General features: G+C 35.6%; 1 protein-coding gene across 1 annotated transcript; it reads right to left on the reverse strand.

The window, feature by feature from the left end:
• Positions 1–1,201: 1,201 nt before the first annotated feature.
• On the reverse strand, positions 1,202–17,051 carry CUNH8orf89 (chromosome unknown C8orf89 homolog). The gene is made up of 4 exons (XM_024765739.1): positions 16,925–17,051; positions 15,190–15,343; positions 11,411–11,466; positions 1,202–1,341 (listed from the first exon to the last, which is right to left on the reverse strand). Exons 1-4 carry the CDS (start codon positions 17,049–17,051, stop codon positions 1,202–1,204), a joined length of 477 nt encoding a protein of 158 aa, XP_024621507.1.
• Positions 17,052–18,954: the final 1,903 nt, after the last annotated feature.

Raw genomic sequence — 18,954 nt, forward strand, 5'->3', positions numbered from 1 at the left:
AAGAGGGCTGAAACTAGGCAGTGAGTGCCTGTTTATGAATGGAGAAACATGACCCAGGTCACCACAGCCTTCATCTGATTGGTATCATTCACTGTGCTACTGGCTTGGTGTCTGTAGGCACGTGAATTGATGAAGTTTGCCCTATACCACCTAGTGCTCCAGCCAAGTATATCATTCCCAAATGCATAGTATGTCCTTGCTATGTTATTCCATCTTTCTAGAAATGCCTTCTCCCTCCATCTTTCATGTCTTTAAGGCCCATTTCTAACACTGCATCCTCCATGAAGCTTTCTCTACCTCCCTGTTGGACATTACTGCCTCATTTTCGTTCCTCTGTTAACACTGTGTTGTTCTCTTATGGCCCATTTCTCATTCTCCGCTGGATCGGCCATTGGTATCCTTGATTTCTCCCGGTTTTTCAGGGACTTGCATTGACAAACACCTCAGGCTTTCCTGAGGAGGGGTTTTTCCTCTTGACCTAGACCTTCTTCCTCCTCCCCTAGAGGCTGAGCGAGTCTCTCTTCCCACCCACTTTCCCCTCAGGGATCCACCTGTCTACGCAGTAGAGATGCCTTGTTCTGCTTGGTAGTAAAGGCCCAGTTCAGCAGGTGAGTCTGAGGTGAGCAATATCTGAGTGTGTACATTTGCCCAATTCTGAAGTTCAGTGTTAGGAAACCCACTGTTGCCACACATCTAAGCCAGGATTTCCCTTCCAGGTTTTATCAGCAAACAAAACTAATATTTTCATTTTCATCTGCTTGAATACTTATCTCACAACTGCTTTCAAGCTCGAGCAGGGAAAAGAGGGGGTTCTCATGGGGAGCCTTCTAACCCTAACAGTGAGGACTCATTCTTGAATCTTCTGCAGCTCCTAGCAAACGTCATTGTACAGATACTCAAAAAACATTTATCAAATTGAATCAAAAGATATAACCAATGTGCATAAAATTCATAGAATATGATTTTTCTTAGGCTTATGTCCCCATATATAAACTGTATAAATAATAACTTAAATGTCTGTAAGATTAACAAAATACAACATATGCCGTATGTAACAGAAAATATTTGTTTCCTATTTACATTTCCATTGTATGTAAATCATTGCACATCATATCATATATCGAAAAAAGGAAAAGAAAGGAAAAAGACAAACCTTAGAAGTCAGTGAAGAAAGCATCACACGAAAGGATAATCAGCAGTCTCAAAGCTCTTGTTTCTTGCTCTTTTTAAATTTTCTGGTTGTTTCTTGACGAATGGTATCATACTCCAAAATGGCCATTTTAGAAAGTCTCTGTAAGTACTGAGATGGCGCTCCAGTGAGAGGATCGCTGAAGCCAGAACCTGTAAAGAAAAAAACCTAAAACTGTTATTACAGTTAAATTAAGCACACATGAATGATATTCTCTAAAAGAGCATACACCAAATATCTGTTCCTCAAATCACCATTAAACACCACTAGCTCTTCATATAACACATTCTCTGAAGTAGAAATGAAAGCTACTTAACTTTCTAAAGTGACTGGGATGGCAAGTCCTCTCAAAAAATATTTAACTAAAAAATGCTTAATGTTTATATTTAATGATAAAAAAACTAACTCTGAGTCTGTCATGTGCTTCTTAAAACATGGGATGGCTGTGGAATTTATTCCAAAATAAAAGGCATGATCTCCATAAATGACTCATTTCATACCTTACATGCTTATCAAGTTACTGTCTCCAAACAAAACGATTTCTCATAAACGTTGAGGTGAAAGAGTAAAATTATAAAGTAAAATAAGTCACTCACTAACTGAAACAGCGTTAATCAAGCTTCTGTTTTGAAGGATAGTAATAACAATAATAACAGATAACAAGTATTGAATGATCTCTCTATTCAAGTATTTTTCATCTATACATCCACACAACAGTACTATGAAGTAGGTAACTAGTACTATCTTGGATCACAGATTTAAAAAAGAGTTTAGACATTGTTAGAGGCAGGATTTAAACCCAGATGCATCAATTCGGAGTTCCCATGCAATCACAAATATTGCCCTAAATATGTAATATGTATAAATACTTTTATTTAGAAGCATACAAGGCTTTGAAAATAATACACTGATCCATATTGCTTTAAAATACTATTGTTTAACTTCAGTTTCAAGTGCCAAAAATAAAAATTGACCTCAATTCTCCAATGTGGTTGGTATTTTTGTTTGTTTTGTTTTATTTGGGTGTGTAATGAGAGTGGGAATTTCAGACAGAGAGTAGAAGGGAAGAATCGATCAGGATTCCAGTTCTTAGCAGTAAGATGGACTTGACACTTAGACTTTCTGGCTACAAAATAACTAGATTCTAAGCATTAAGCAAACCTCAAAAAACTTTAAAGAATTGGTATCATACAGACCAATACAATTAAGTTGGAAGTTGTTAATAATAAGTCTTAAAATTCTCAAATATTTAGAAATGTATACACACATTTTAAATTATTCATCCATCAAAAAAAGAAATTGTAATAAACATTAAAAATACTTGTAACTAAATGATAAAGAAAATATTACAAAACTTGTGTGATGCAACAAAAGTTGAACATAGAGGGGTTTATACCCTAAAATTCCTGTGTTAGAAAAGAAGACTGAAAATTAGTAAGCTAGGTATAAGATATACGTTAGGAAAAGAATAACCCAAAGAACATGGAAGACAATACAGGAAAGAGGAGAAATCAATGAAGTAGAAAACAAACTTACAATTAGAAAGATTTTTTAAAAAGATAAGAGTTCTTCACTGAAAAGACTGTTAATAAAGGAAAACTTCCAGTTAGATTAATTTAAAAAAAGACAAAAGGTCCAAATAAATAATATGAGGAGAAGTATAGGTAGAGCAAAGACTAAACTTTATGCCAATAAATTTGAAAACTTAGACAAAATGTAAAATATTCTAGAAGATATAACTTACCAAAATTGATGGAAGGAGAATTAGAATGCCTTAAGAGTCCTAAAATTAAAATAACTGAATTAACATTAAAAGATTCCTCCAAAGAAAACAAATGATCCAAATGATTTTACAAATGAACTCTATCAGACTTTCAAGGGAGAGATCATTCCAATTTTAGGTCATATCCTTCAGAGAATAGGAAAAGCAGAATACTCCCCAGTTCATTCCATGAGGCCATTACAGTCTTGACACTGAATCCAGATAAGGAGAGAACAGAAAGGAAAATTAGTGGTAAGCTCACTCATAAACATAGATTTTAAAACCCAATAAAATATGAGCATATTAAATATGGCAGTACACAAAAAAAGATAATACATCATGCCTTCAATGGGGGTATCCAAGGAATGTAAGAGTGGCTTAACATTACAAAATCTACAAAAGTTATTGTCCACATTAGAAAATTAAACAGGGGACTTTCCTGGTGGTCCAGTGGCTAAGACTCCGCGCTCCCAATGCAGGGGGACTGGATTCGATCCCTGGTCAGGGAACTACAGCCCACATGCTGCAGCTAAGAGTTCGCATGCCACAACTAAAAAGATCCCGCATGCTGCAACTAAGACCCTGCACAGCCAAATAAATATTTTTAAAAATATGAGAAATTTATTTTAAAAAATTAAACAGAAAATCACATTCAGAAAAATGTTTGATAAAATTAAACTTTCATTTATATTTAAAAAAAACAAAAAAAACAAAAAACAAAACTCTCAGCAAATTAAAGTCAAAGGGAACTTCTTTACCTTGATAAAGGATATCTACCCAAAACATACATCAAACATCATTCTTTATGAGAAGACATTAAAAGCATTTCCTTTAAAATCAGAAACAAGTCAAAGATGCCGACTTTTCATTTCTCTTCACTATTGTATTGGTGCTTCTAGCCAGCTTAGAAAAATCAGAAAAATAAAGGCATAGGATTTGGAAAGAAAGAATAACACTGACATTATTCACATATGATTATGATAATCTATGTAGAGAACTCAAAAATTTATATATATCATATATAATATGTATGTATACACAGTATAAAATGTATAATATATATCAAGAAATAATAAGGGACTTTAGCAATGTGGATCAAACTGCAAAAATTAACTATATTTCCAAATATCTGCAATAGAATGTTAGAAATTTTAATTATAAAAGAATTATGGGGCTTCCCTGGTGGCACAGTGGTTGAGAGTCCGCCTGCCGATGCAGGGGACGCGGGTTCGTGCCCCGGTCTGGGAGGATCCCACATGCCGCGGAGCGACTGGGCCCGTGAGCCATGGCCGCTGAGCCTGCGCGTCCGGAGCCTGTGCTCCGCAAAGGGAGAGGCCACAACAGTGAGAGGCCTGCGTACCGCAAAAAAAAAAAAAGAATTATGGCAGACTACTAATGATCTTTTTGAAACTTTTTACTCCTTCTTCCAAAACAGGATTTTACTGAGCGCAAGATCATCCAGGTAGAGATTACATTTCTCAGCTTGCTTCAGAGCTAAGTAGAGCTTTGTTAATAAGTAGGAACCAATAAGATATGAGCAAATGTGCAAGTTTGTTGTCATCTTTAAATTATAATCCTCTTACCCTAGATTTCTGGGCTTTTTTGTTTTTGTTGGGATGTTTTTGATAACTGCTTCAATCTCCTCATTAGTTATAGGTCTGTTCAGTTTTTTATTTGTTCATGATTTAATCTTGGTAGGTTGTATATTTCTATACATTTATCCATTTTTTTCTAGGTTACCCAATTTGTTGACATATAATTGTTCACAGTAGCCTCTTATAATCCTTTTTATTTCTGTGATCAGTTATAATGTCTCCTCTTTCATTCCCAATTTTAGCTATCTGAGTCTTCTCTGCTTTTTTTCTTAGTCTAACCAAGGATTTGTCAACTTTGCTGATCTTTTCTAAAAACTAAATCTTCTTTCTGTTGATTTGTTTTCTGTTCTCTATTTCATTTATCTCTTCTCTAATCTTATTATTTCCTTCCTTCTTGTAAGTTTGGGCTTAGTTTATTCTTCTTTCTAGTTCCTTGAGGTATAAGTTTATGTTGTTCATTCAAAATCTTTTTCCTTTTTTTATGTGTTTACCATAAATTTCCCTCTTAGCACTGCTTTTGCTGTAATCTATAGGTATATTTCTGTTTTCATTTGTCCCCAGATATTTTCTAAATGCCCTTGTGATTTCTTCTTTGACCCATTAATTGTTTAAGAGTATACTGTTTACTGTAGGAGTTTAAAAAAAGATAATCTGTATCAAATTAGGAAAGTTCCCTTCTCAGTTTGCTAAAAATATTTTTAATCATGAATATAGAATTTCATTAAAATATCTTTTGCAATTATTAAAGTGAACATATGAGATTTCTCCTTTATTCTATTAATAAGATGAATGACACCGATTGCTTTTCTAACGTTAAATCAATCTCGCATGTCTTAGGTAAATCTGATATGATTGTGTTGCATTATCTTTCTTATATATCGCTGAATTTGAATTGGTAGTGTCTTGTTTAGAATTTTTACTTCTATTTTATAGGAAAAATTGGTCTATAATTTTACTTTCTTATAATGTCAAAGGTAGGTTTTAGAATCAAGGTTAGAGATCTCATAAAATGGGTCTTTAAGTGTTCCCTCTTTTCCTATTTTCTGGAATAATTTACGTAACATAGTTTTTTGTTTTTTTTTTAATGTTGGAAGAATTCACCAGTGTCAATTGTGTCAATTCTAAGTTGTGTTTTCTCTTTTCTTATATAATATTGGTAATTTCTCTCTCTCTCTGTCTCTTTCTCTCTGTCTCTCTCTCATCAGACTTGCTACACATTTATCAATTTTATTCACATTTTCAAAAAGCTAACTTTTGGCTCTGTTGATTTTCTCTACTGAATATTTGTTTTCTACTTCATTGATTTCTGCTCTTTATTATTTGTTCCTTTTATTTTCTACATTTTAATTTGCATTTCCCTGATGACAAGTGATGTTATGCATCTTTTCCTGTATCTACTACCATTTGTATGTCTTCTTTGGAAAAATGTCTACTTAGGTCCTTTGCCCACTTTTAAATTGGGTTATTTGGTTTTTTGCTATTGAGTTGTAGGAGTTCCTTATATATTTTGGATATTAACTCCTTATAAAATACATGGTTTGCAAATATTTTCTCCCATTCCATATGCTGCCTTTTCATTTTGTTAATTGTTTCCTTTTGCTGTGCAAAAGCCTGTAGGTTTGATATACCCGACTTGTTTATTTTGCTTTTGTTGCCCATGCCCTATCATCTGTTAAATCTAATCTATTTTTGTATTTTTCAGCTCAATAATTTCTATTTATTTTTTATAGATTCTAATTCTCTGATATAATTTTTCATCATTTTCTCTATTATCTTGAATATATTAAATATAGTTTTTTAAATCCCTGTCAAATAATGTCTATTTGGATCTTTTGTAGGTCTGCTGATATTGTCTATTTCTTCTCTTGGTTTTTGTCATTCTTTTATGCCTGATAAGTTTTACTTTTTAAAATTTATTTATTTATTTACTTATTTATGGCTGCATTGGGTCTTCATTGCTGCATGTGGGCTTTCTCTAGTTGTGGCGAGTGGTGGCTGCTCTTCGTTGCGGTGTGTAGCCTTCTCATTTCAGTGGCTTCTCCTATTGTGGAGCACAGGCTCTAGGTGCGCAGGCTTCAGTAATTGTGGCATGCAGGCTCAATATTTGTGGTACACGGGCTTAGTGGTTTTGCAGCATGTGGGATCTTCCCAGACCAGGGCTCAAACCCGTGTCTCCCACATTGGCAGATGGATTTTTAACCACCGCGCCACCAGGGAAGTCCAAGGTATATTTCTTTTAATGTCTGGTAAGTTTTGATTGAATGCTTGAGACTGTGTACACAAACCTGTAAGGCTCTGGTTTATCTTACAGTTTTCCAAAGAAAATTTAATTTTCTTCTGGTAGGCATATCACTTTAATCCAGTCAAAACTGGGTTTTAACACAATAAATAGAAAGTGTAAAAGGATGAGCTAAAGATGAAATAAATAGCATGCCAAATGTCAAAAAAAATGGGGTTTTAGGCTATTTTAAAAGCTAGTCTATTGTATGCCGTTATTACAGCGTGTAGCTCTTCAACAGTTTCAACTGAAAGCTTGTCTTTGCCAAGGGCTTTCCATCTTGGCAAGCCTTAAACTCCCTTCAACTCCCACCTCTGTCTCCCCGGCAAATGCTAAGTTACTGAAATCTCTGCTCAGTCCTTTAGCCTCCAAGAAGCTATTTTCTGCTTCATGTCCTAAAATATTACCCAGCATACATGTCACTTAGAAACAGGCAAACACCTGTTGGGGAATTTGCTCACAGATATTCGGGCTCAGTTCTCTGCAGTTATTCCTTCAGAATCTCAGCCTTCTGAGTTGGAAATGATTGCTCTTGACAACTTAAAACATTGTTTTTTAAATACTTTTATTACTTTATATTTTTAAAAAAATGTTTTTACTGTATATTAATATATATGTAATATATTACTTTTATAGTTATTTTATATATCATAAAATATATTTAAATTATTATTTTTATTTATTTATTTATTTTTTGCAGTACGCGGGTCTCTCTCTGTTGTGGCCTCTCCTGCTGCGGAGCACAGGCTCCGGACGCACAGGCTCAGCGGCCATGGCTCATGGGCCCAGCCGCTCCGCGGCATGTGGGATCCTCCCGGACCAGGGCACGAACCCGCATCCCCTGCATCGGCAGGCGGACTCTCAACCACTGCACCACCAGGAAAGCCCTAAATTATTTTTTATGATTAGCTCTTATGCGAATTCTTGGTAGTAAAGTTGGTCTGATATAAGTTATTCCATCATAATCAGAGATGGAAGTTCTCTGGGCCATTTTTTTGAAAGGTGTGACCACATGATCCTTTCAAAATTTAAATCAGATCACATTAAAATCATTCTTCTGTTAAAATCATGTAATGGCTCCTCATTTCAATCAAAGTTAAATATAAAGTCCCTTTCAGGGCCCCACAAGGTCAGATACTCCATTACCTCTCTTACCTCATCTTCCACCCTCTGAGATTAGCCATACTTGACTCCTGATGTTTTTTTCCAACAGGTCAGGTACCATCCCACCTTGGGACCTTTGCTGGCCCCAAGAGAATAACATTTTCCCAGAGTTTAACTCTCTCACCTCTTTCAAATCTTTGCCCAAATATTACTGCCAACCACCCTATTTAAAATTGTAAATCATCCTTCTCTCCCCAGATCTCCTGATCTACCTTACCCTGTTCTATTTTTTGTTGTTGTTTCTACTGCACTTCCACCTTTTAAAATACTATGTATTGGGCTTCCCTGGTGGCACAGTGTTTAAGGATCCGCCTGCCAATGCAGGGGACATGGGTTCGGTCCCTGGTCCGGGAAGATCCCACATGCCGTGGAGCAACTAAGCCCATGTGCCACAATTACTGAGCCTGCGCTCTAGACCCCGGGAGCCACAACTACTGAGCCTGCATGCTGCAACTACTGAAGCCCATGCACCTAGAGCCCGTGCTCCTCAACAAGAGAAGCCACTGCAATGAGAAGCCCGTGCACTGCAACGAAGAGTAGCTCCCCACTCATCGCAAGTGGAGAAAGCCTGCGCACAGGAACAAAGACCCAACACAGCCAGAAATAATAAAAATAAAATAAAATAAAAAATTTAAAAATAAGTTAAAAAAATACTATGTATTTTAATATACTGTGTGATGGATTTGTTTATTATATTTAATGTTTGTTGGCTGTATTCTCTCACTAGAATGTAAGCTCCACAAGGGCAGGGATCTTTGTTTTGTTGAGAGACGTACTCTAAGCCTAAGAACTAGAACAATGAATGGCACAGAGTAGATGCTAAATTCATGTTTGGTGAATGAATGAATGAACTGCCTTCTTATATGACTCTGAAGGAAAAGCAACAAGTATTGATATTTACTGAAGACTCCATATGTTGTAGGATTGGTACAGGCACTACAGAGATACAAAGGTGAATAAGACATAGTACCCAGCCCAGAAGAACCATAAAGTTGGCCTACTGGAAAATAGGCAGGCAAATATTCATTTGGGCCAAGATGCAAAACAAATGTCTTTTGTTCTAATTAACATTTATATTTTTATTTCATGTTACCTGTTGATTACAGAAGTTGTTTATAGCTGATGGAAATTCAGATAAGGGAAATATCCAAGAAGTTTATGAACTTCCACAGGCTAAACTTACAAAGCTGCTAACAAATCAATCTGACTGCCACTGACAATCTCAATATAAGTCTTGCTTAGTAATTTTCATTTTTGTTGTTTGTTTGGAGGTGCTCTATTAACTCCATTACTCCATAAGTGCAAAATCATGGAAGTGATGAATGCACTATAAGAAGACAACTATGATTATGACAAAAATTAAAAATAAGTAAGGTTTAAAACATGTTATGCTGGTAAGGAAATAACTGTGTGCACAGGTGAAGGATGAAACACTTGATAGTCTGAAGGACAAGTAACAGGTAACATATAATGCTGAAGATGTAATGCTTAAAACAGTGGTTCTCAGTTGAGGGTGATTTTGCCACCCCAAAGACATTGGGCAACATCTGGAGACATTTTTGGTTACCACACCTTGGGAGGTGCTAGTGGCATCTAGTGAGTAAAGGTCATGGATGCTGTTAAACATCCTACAATGCACAGGACAGACCCCCACAGCAGAATTATCCAGTCCAAAATGTTAATACTGTCACTGTTGAAAAATCCTATTTAGATAATAATCAACAGAAGGCAAGAAAATATAATGACAAAATGAAAAATGTTTGACTGTACAGCTCAGGAATCTTCACCACTGACTTTGGGTAAAATCACTTCAGGAAATGGCTAAGAATTTATTGGAGAACATAAATGCTAGACATATGCACTGTGTCATATGCCATAAATGGTTCCTTTAGTATGTTGCCCCATGAATCTGTAACACGTGAAGCAAGGAGTGAGGCAGTAAGTGTAGATACCAGAGCTGCCAGGAAATTCTCCAAAATCTTGTAGGCATCATTAAAAGTGTAACTAACTGACTCAACAGTGTCTGTTTTTGAAAAACAAAATTCTGATTAAATGTATCAGAAAGGTGGAAGTGAGAATGTCTGATTTTAAAGCTTCAAAGGACAAACTCATACTCCAAATAGGTGGAAATGCTCCTTGGTGCTGTCTTAGTCACCATGGAGTAGTTTTATGTAACCTAAACTGTTGGCATATAGATAGGTTTTTGTAGTTGGATGTTATAGGTACACAGATTCATGAAAAAATTAATTAGAAGATAAGGCTAGAAAGGAAAGTTAGGGGAAGAGAGTAAAGAGTTCAAGGCCAAGCTAAGGAGTTCATACTTTAGTCTGTAGGTAACAAGTTGTTTTTTTTGGTTTTATTTTTTTGTTTTTTGCGGTACGCGGGCCTCTCACTGTCGTGGCCTCTCCCGTCACGGAGCACAGGCTCCAGACGCACAGGCTCAGCGGCCATGGCTCACGGGCCCAGCCGCTCTGTGGCATGTGGGATCTTCCCGGACCGGGGCAAGAACCCGTATCCCCTGCATCGGCAGGCGGACCCTCAACCACTGCGCCACCAGGGAAACCCAACAAGTTGTTTTTGAAGAAGGGAGTGATGTGATTAGAGGCCAAGTTTTAGGCTTCTGTTGTAGTGTTAAAGGACTTCCAAGGTCAGAAACTCTAAAGCAAGACCATTTTGCAGGTTATGCAACGGTCCACATGAGAGATGATGAGGGCCTATCCCAGGGTCCTGAGAGGTATGCCTGTTAGCATAACTGATGCCATCTTGGGTCCACACAGTTTCTCCTGTCTTCCCACTGACCTTACCCGGGACTGTACTGTGCAATCACTTCTCTGTTGTTAAGGGCTTTGTAGTTAATAGATATTGCTTAATAATCATTAGGACCAGGTGACCTCTATGCCCTGTTAGCCTCCAAACAATGCTGAAGACCTCCCTGACATATTCCTGGCGTCCATGAGAGTAGTTACCCATTCATAAATCTTGACTTAGGAATACACTTCCTGTTTTCAAGCACACACTCCCCATGCCCTAGGTTAACTATAAAGTTGTCCCAGTGGCCCCTCGGCAGTGTGGAGTGTGACTACACATGTTTCCAGATGGTTGTCCGCTCAATCCCATCCTGTGAGTAAGTTACCATATAATAAGCTGATCCATTGATTATATGGAGCTGCCTGCCTCAGTTTTTGGTCTCAAGATGCCTTCTCAGTTCGGTAGGCACTTTTTGTTCCCTCCATCCTCCAACATGAGATAATAATGGTATGTATATATTGAACACAACATCCACTAAGTTTATAAACAAAGCTTAAAAGAAACATTAACAAAACAAAGACAATTAAGTCAATGGAAAGAAAGGAAGTTTAAAAAAGATAAGTATGGAATAGTTAATAAGACATGTGGTAGGAGAAAAAGATGATCCAGCCTACCTTTTGATTTCTCCTGAAGTGGTGCCACAGTACATGTTGGCTTAGTCTTTTTTAACCTAAAATTATATATTATCATAAATTCACTCTTACATAAATCCAGGGTACATTAATTTTTTAAAATACAGTAAGAGATAAGAAGCTTGCTTTCAGTGAAATTCACTTGTTGAAGGACATCATATGAAAATTAAATCAACGTTAAAGAAAGGAAACTCCTTCTATCAAGGAAACTCCATCTATCACAAATAATCCAATCAGAAGCAGATATGAACCAACTCAGTATCTCGATTTTTGTTAATAAATTTTACCAGTGGATGAGTGTTAGGTCTGACTTTTCCCACCTTTATCTTATCACTAATCATGATTCAGGAAATGCTAGAGGAAGGGACTCAAGATTAGATGAACAGGGTATCTAGATATGCCAGATACCAATTATCAGTTATTTGTGCCCTTTTTACCTATTGATTACCACAATCTGAGTTTTGTCATAATTAACTTTTGTTCCTATTGGAATAGATCTAGATAATGAGTAGGTTATTAGAGGAAATATGTCACGATTGAATCTGCTGTGGGCGAGATAACCCGTAAGAATTCCAAATTTCTTGTAACTTCATTAAACTTTAGAAGTCAGCTATAACTTTTTTTTTTGTTCTCTATTCAATCAAAACATATTAGTTCTCAATCCATGTGATACAGTTTAATGAAGTCAGCTTACACGGCTGCTTGGAGGTATCCTAGCAACTTATTACCATGGCAACATCACACTTCCTAGTTGTCAAATATGGGTACAGTCAAGATGAGCTGACCTAGTATTCACACTGAGGTTTGGAACTCAAGACCAGCCTTAATGATTGTTATGTGATAAGGTTTTAGTGGTCCCTACGGACACTCCTCAGATTCTCTTCCACCTACTGACTGATAACTGAAATTCTATGATTCATCTCCTTAGCGTGAAGGGCTTTATGTCCTTCGAAAAACATAGAACATCCATTTTTTTAAAACAGTGTCCAATATCAGAACAAATATCTTTGTGTATTGGCTGCATGGAACTTTTAAACATAACACTGGTGAGTTGAGAGGTCATATTGCTTCAGTTTCATAATATTAATTTAAGGTAATTAAACTCACAAATCATCGTTTCAGGTCTGCTAGCCTGCCAGCTAGAGGCAGTTTGTCATACCGCAGGATAGCTGTAATTTTTAAATGCACTTCACCTCTAAGACTATTTTCAGTTATATTACCAAAGTATGCCTTGAGATTCACTGAAAAATTTTATCATTTAAGAAATTTTAAAACACATTAAACTTTTATCAAAGTTTTTAAATTACATATCCACATATGGAGATTTTTTTTAAAAAGGATATGGGGTTATATACAAGATAGACAAAAATTAGTACTTCCCTGCTTTGCCAAGACTGTTCTTTCACAAGGCGTTGTTCAATATGCAGAGAATAAAATACTTGTAGGCAACCCAACATGTTCTCAGTAGAATGGCTAAAATAAAGACACAGGGAAAAGAACCAACATTTACGTTCGCCAAGCAGTTCATAAGCAGTGTGACACTTAGCCACCACTCTTCCACTTTGTGTCTGAAGAACACTTGTCATAACACGAATATAATATAGTCACATTATTCTTCATTAAATTAAGTAAATTCACGCTCAAGTCAACATAAAATATTAAGGGATCATTTCACAAACAGCCAAATTGCAAACGAAAAAAATAATGAACTGAAATCGGATGAAAAAGGAAGCAAATTGAAGACTTAAAATCTAGAGGCCCAATGGGTTAATTGTTGGTGCTTTCTGGGTTTCCAGTTTCTTTAAGATGATCATATGCATTGAAAGACTGGTCTGTACTGAGACAAGTCCATGGCCATAGGCAGCCCTACATACGTTTGCCCAGAGGTCAAGAGTGAGCTGAGTGTCAGGGATACAGGTGTCTTGGTAACAGTGGAAACTCACTGCCCTTAAGTAGGTTTCATATTCATGTTTCCAATGGTGTCTCTTCTTTCTACATCCCTGCCATCCCTCCTCTTTAACTGCTACCATCTACTCCACTAGCAACTCACAATCTCTCTTCTACCATCTCTGATTCTGCCTTATTTCACCATAACCTCACTTCAGAAAGAGTAATTTTGCTTTTTATATTTTTATAGCTTGACAATCTGTCCTCGAATGATATTAAAAATGATGGGTGGGGGGGGATTCCCTGGTGGCGCAGTGGTTGAGAGTCCGCCTGCCGATGCAGGGGACACGAGTTCGTGCCCCGGTCCGGGAAGATCCCACATGCCGCGGAGCGGCTGGGCCTGTGAGCCATGGCCGCTGGGCCTGCGCGTCCAGAGCCTGTGCTCCGCAACGGGAGAGACCACAACAGTGAGAGGCCCGCGTACCGCCAAAAAAAAAAAAAAAAAAATGATGGGAAAAGCTTTATGTATGTTATTGTTCATTATGGTGTTATCTGCAAAATCAAAAAAATGTCAAAGCAACTTGAAAGTCCAACAATAGGGAAATTAAATAAAATTAAATAAACTATGGCTCTAACAATGAAATATAATGTGGCCAGTAAAGACTGTTTGAAGATTATGTCATAACATGAAAAAAATGCATGCGTGTAATATTAAGTAAAAAAGGGCAGAATAAAAAATTGTAAGTACACTAAAATCACAACTCCAATAAAAATCCAAAATGAAGGAGGGTAGAAGAGAACCTCCAACAATAAAAATGGGTATGTTAGGATGGATAAATTATCAAATAATTATTTTTATTTTTTCCCCAAATTTTCTACAAAGTTCTTATTTATTATATATAATTTAGATATAAACTATCCACAACTTTTCATTTTCAGTATATTCTAATTCTTTATTTATATTACCAAAATTTGTTTCCAGAGTAATTAACAAGACCAATAATACTAGTGGAAAACTCAAGAAATATATTCTGAAATTCCAATATGTGTGTGCTGTGTATAACTAGATGACTTCAAAGCACACTATGGCAGGAGATAATATGAAAATATACATCCTCCCCTAAAGAGAGCTACAACTCAGACTGCTGTAAATGCTTCATCTTTTTTTAGGCTGGCAAAATGAATTAGTACTAGGCATTCAGTAAATACTTGATGAATAAATAAATAAATCAAAGCAGAAACCAAATAGGATATGAGACTGTCTTACTAACTTACAGGTCCCTTTGGAGAAAGAAGTTTTCTTTTTTTTTTTTTTTTAGAAGTTTTCTTTTAATGCTATGTCAGGCAATCTGATTTATAGTAGGAAAGGTGTTTTATCATAATGTGTTTAAATGCCAGTATTCAAAGTCAGTGGGACTTTTCTGGCTGACAAATTCATTTCATCTGATAGCAATGCAAGGTCTTCATTAGGCTGACATCTCATTCAGGATCTCCCCTCACACCACTTCAGTCAAACTAGAAATGAAACACAAGGTTCTCTATTCAGGGTACAGAAACCTGTTAATATTGCAGAGTTCATTTATTTATATTGCTAAAAATTCCAATATTCTCATGAGCAATCTATGCTAAAGCAATAAAGATTTTTTTAAGTAAGTCCTTAAATTCCTTCTGGCAATGTCACTTGAAAACAGAAAAAAGTACCTACTGGTCAAACTGAATAAAATCGCTAATTGAGATATTTTTAAGTTAAATCCTTTATGCAAAAAATAGTAGGCAAGAAAGAATTAGATTCACTAGCCAGAAAAACCTCTACATTCAGCAGTGTTACTATAAATAAATATTCAACGAAAGAGAATCGAAAAGAAATGACCTACCTGACAGGAGGCATCTCGGTATCAGCATGCAGGAGTCTTTTATGAACCTCTAGTGGAGTGGAACTTACACTTTTTTGGCAATTTTGCAATCCTGGTAAATGTGGCGTTTTGACACATTCTTTGAATTCTTCTAGACCAAATGCTGTGGTGTATTCTAATTAAAGATAGTATAATAACCATCTGTATTACTTCTTAATTAAATGTATATAATTTTTTTACTATATACTAAAATGTATAATAAATATACCAAATAAATTTGGTATAATAAATATACCAAATCAGTCATTAAGAAAATAAAATTAAGCTACTGTAATTGAGCTAGCATCTTTCCCAAGAGAATACCTTTCAATTCCGAGGATAGGGACTTAATCAGCAAGAGTTGATTAAGGGGGTAAGAACTATTAGAAGAAGGAAGGAGGGCAGCTTCACAGATCTCCCATAGTCCTCACTGTTCTTCATTATTTTATTTAATCAGAATTCCCAGAACATTAGATACATTCATAGTGAAAGACAGATTAAAAGCACTTTCAAGAATCTTGTAATATCTGCTACTTTAAATCCTTTCACCTTCCTGCTTTTGTGTAGAAATCAAGAGGTACAAATACATGATTATCGGAGCTAGCAGTGAGAGAGAAAAGAATTCCATTTCAGGCATTGATTTTAACTTTCACTCTGCAAAATCCCACATCAAATCTATAAACAGCAACATCTGAAGCATCAGGAGGGCTTCTTCTACTGACCTCAGGTATCACTGGTATAAGACGTTGTTCAAATTATTCTTTTTTTAAAAAAAACTTCAAAATGAAGACAGTAAATGGAAAAAGAAGATTAAGTGATTAAAGGTTTGGATGATTTTTAAACATAGAGAATTGTTTTCGAAGCTTTCTCTACTAAGTAAATCTAGCATAGCAATAGAAATAGTATTTAATGGGACTAGAGTAATATTAAATGCTCAAAATGCTATTTTTCAACCTTTGATTATTCTTTTTTGGAAAAAATAGTTTCTCTTGATCAAAATCATGTAGAGTTTCTTTTCAGTAATTAGATTTGGAGGTAGGAGAACAGATAAACTGGTGTATTTTTAATAGGAATCTAGTAAAAATGTCAAAAAAATACAGTAACACACTCAAAACCAGGAGTGATTAAATGGCTGGGGAGTTTGAATTTTGCTGTTTTCAAGAATTCTATCTCCATTAATAAAGCCAAAGGCAAAATTCAGTATAAACAAGAAATACAATTATAATTTGAAATTAAGGGGGAAAGTTATTACACTCGTATACAAGTCAAAAGTTCTGAAATTAGTCTTTATTGAGCAACTATAAGATATAATATACTTTCCACATAGCTCACTCAAAAAATAAAGTTTGCGTTAGAATTATTAATACAAAAAGGTGCTGTTAAAGATTTGGGTTTCTTAAAATATAAATACCAACTTGAGGTATTTTAAAACAAACATGACTTACAAAAAGAAGTATGATCCAACAGAGGTAGCACTACACTGATATCAAGAGTAGTTCTTTAGAATTTGTTTTTTATCATGAGTTATAGAATTACCTTAAGTAAATTATTCCTAATCTGCTTCCATTTTTCTTTTCCATAAGCCTACGGTATTATCCTTCTTACCTAAATGTTACAAAAATTATTTAATGTCTCTTGACTGATTAAAAAAGTACATGTAAATTCAAGGTACTACTTCTATATTTTTGTAAGTAAAATAAGAATAAAATGAAGTTACCTTTCCTCATCTTTTGTGTTTCTAAAACTGCTTTCCTCCAACTCCTCTCAAAAAGAAAACAACTGTCAAGGGAATTTCTGGTGACATTAGAAGGTTCAAATTTGATTTCAGGAGGCAGCATTGGCATTTTTTCTTCTTTTTTCAACAGTGCTGATGAAAGTAAGATGCTGCACCAGATTCAGGATACAAAATACAGAAAAACAAATTGTTTTCCATCATACAAATTAAATACTAACAGATTTAAATGAAAAGTTTACTTATAACATGTAAATACATATTCTTGGGATTTTAAAGCAAGAGGCCTTTAAGAACATAGCTAAAATAAGTTGTAAGACTTTTTTCTTTTAAATATTTTATATTTTAATGAATTCTTTCAAATTTGAGGTTACAGATATTTGGCAGTATAAAAACATCTAAGGTTCAACAGCAAATTATCATGTGCATGACAATGTAATGCTTAGGATTCTCTCAAAAATATTACCATCATGCACCATGACCAAGTGAGATTTATCTCTGGGATGCAAGGATGGTTCAACATACAAAAATTAGTTAATATGATATACCACATTACAGAATGAAAGATTAAAAAATCACATGCTCATCTCAATAGATGCAGAAAAAGCTTTTGATAAAATTCAACACACTTTCATAATAAAAACTTTCAACAAACTAGGAACTGAGAGAAATTATCTCAACATAAAAAAGGCTACATATGAAAAGCCCATAGCTAACATAATCAAAGGTAAAAATTGAAAGCATTCCTCTAAGATCAGGAGCCAGGCAAGGATGCCCACTCTCACAACTTCCATTCAACATAGTATTGGCAGTCCTAGCCAGAGCAATTAGAAAGAAAAGGCATCTAGATTGGAAAGAAAAAAGTAAAACTGTCACTGTTTTCAAATGGCATAATCTTATATATATCGAAAACTCTAGACTCCACACAAAAAATGTTAGAATAATAAAGGAATTCAGGAAAGCTGAGGGATACAAAATTAACAAACAAAAGTCACTTGCATTTCTATACACTAACAACAAACTATCTGAAAAGGATATTAGGAAAACAATCCGATTTATAATAGCATCGAAAAGGGTAAACTGCTTAGGAATAAGCTTAACTAAGGGAGTAAAAGATTTGTATGCTGAAAAACTATAAAACATTGATAAAAGAAATTAAAGAAGATGCATACAAATGGAAAGACATCCCATGCTCATGGATTGGAAAACTTAATATTGTCAAAATATCCACATTACCCAAAATGATCTACAGAGATTCAATGCAATCCTTATCAAAATGCCAATGTAGGGCTTCCCTGGTGGCACAGTGGTTGAGAGTCCGCCTGCCGATGCAGGGGACATGGGTTCGTGCCCCGGTCCAGGAAGATCCCACATGCCGCGGAGTGGCTGGGCCCGTGAGCCATGGGCACTGAGCCTGCGCGTCTGGAGCCTGTACTCCGCAACGGGAGAGGCCACAACAGTGAGAAGCCCCAACAGTGAGAGGCCCACGTACAGCAAAAAAAAAAAAAAAAGAAAAAAAAAGAAAAATGCCAACGTAAAAGAATTAAAAATTTTACTAAAAACAATTAAAACATTCATATGGAATGTAAATCAATGAATTTAGAACACTCCCTCACACCCACCATACACAAAAATAAACTCAAAATGGCTTAAAGACTTAAATATAAGACATGACACCATAAAACTCCTAGAAGAGAACATTGGTAAAACATTCTCTGATATAAATTGTAGGAGTGTTTTCTTAGATCAGTCTCCCAAGGCAATAGAAATAAAAGCAAAAGTAAACAAATGGGACCTAATCAAACTTATAAACTTTTGCACAGCAAGGGAAACCATAAACAAAACAAAAAGACAACCTACAGGTTGGGAGAAAATATTTGCAAATGATGCAACCGACAAGGCTTAATTTCCAAAATACACAAACAGCTCAACATCAAAAAAACAAACAATCTGATTAAAAACTGGGCAGAAGACCTAAGTAGACATTTCTCCAAAGAAGACATACAGATGGCCAA

This window comes from Neophocaena asiaeorientalis, unplaced genomic scaffold (assembly GCF_003031525.2).
Source record: "Neophocaena asiaeorientalis asiaeorientalis breed wild unplaced genomic scaffold, Neophocaena_asiaeorientalis_V1.1 scaffold417, whole genome shotgun sequence".
NCBI classification, from domain to species: domain Eukaryota; kingdom Metazoa; phylum Chordata; class Mammalia; order Artiodactyla; family Phocoenidae; genus Neophocaena; species Neophocaena asiaeorientalis.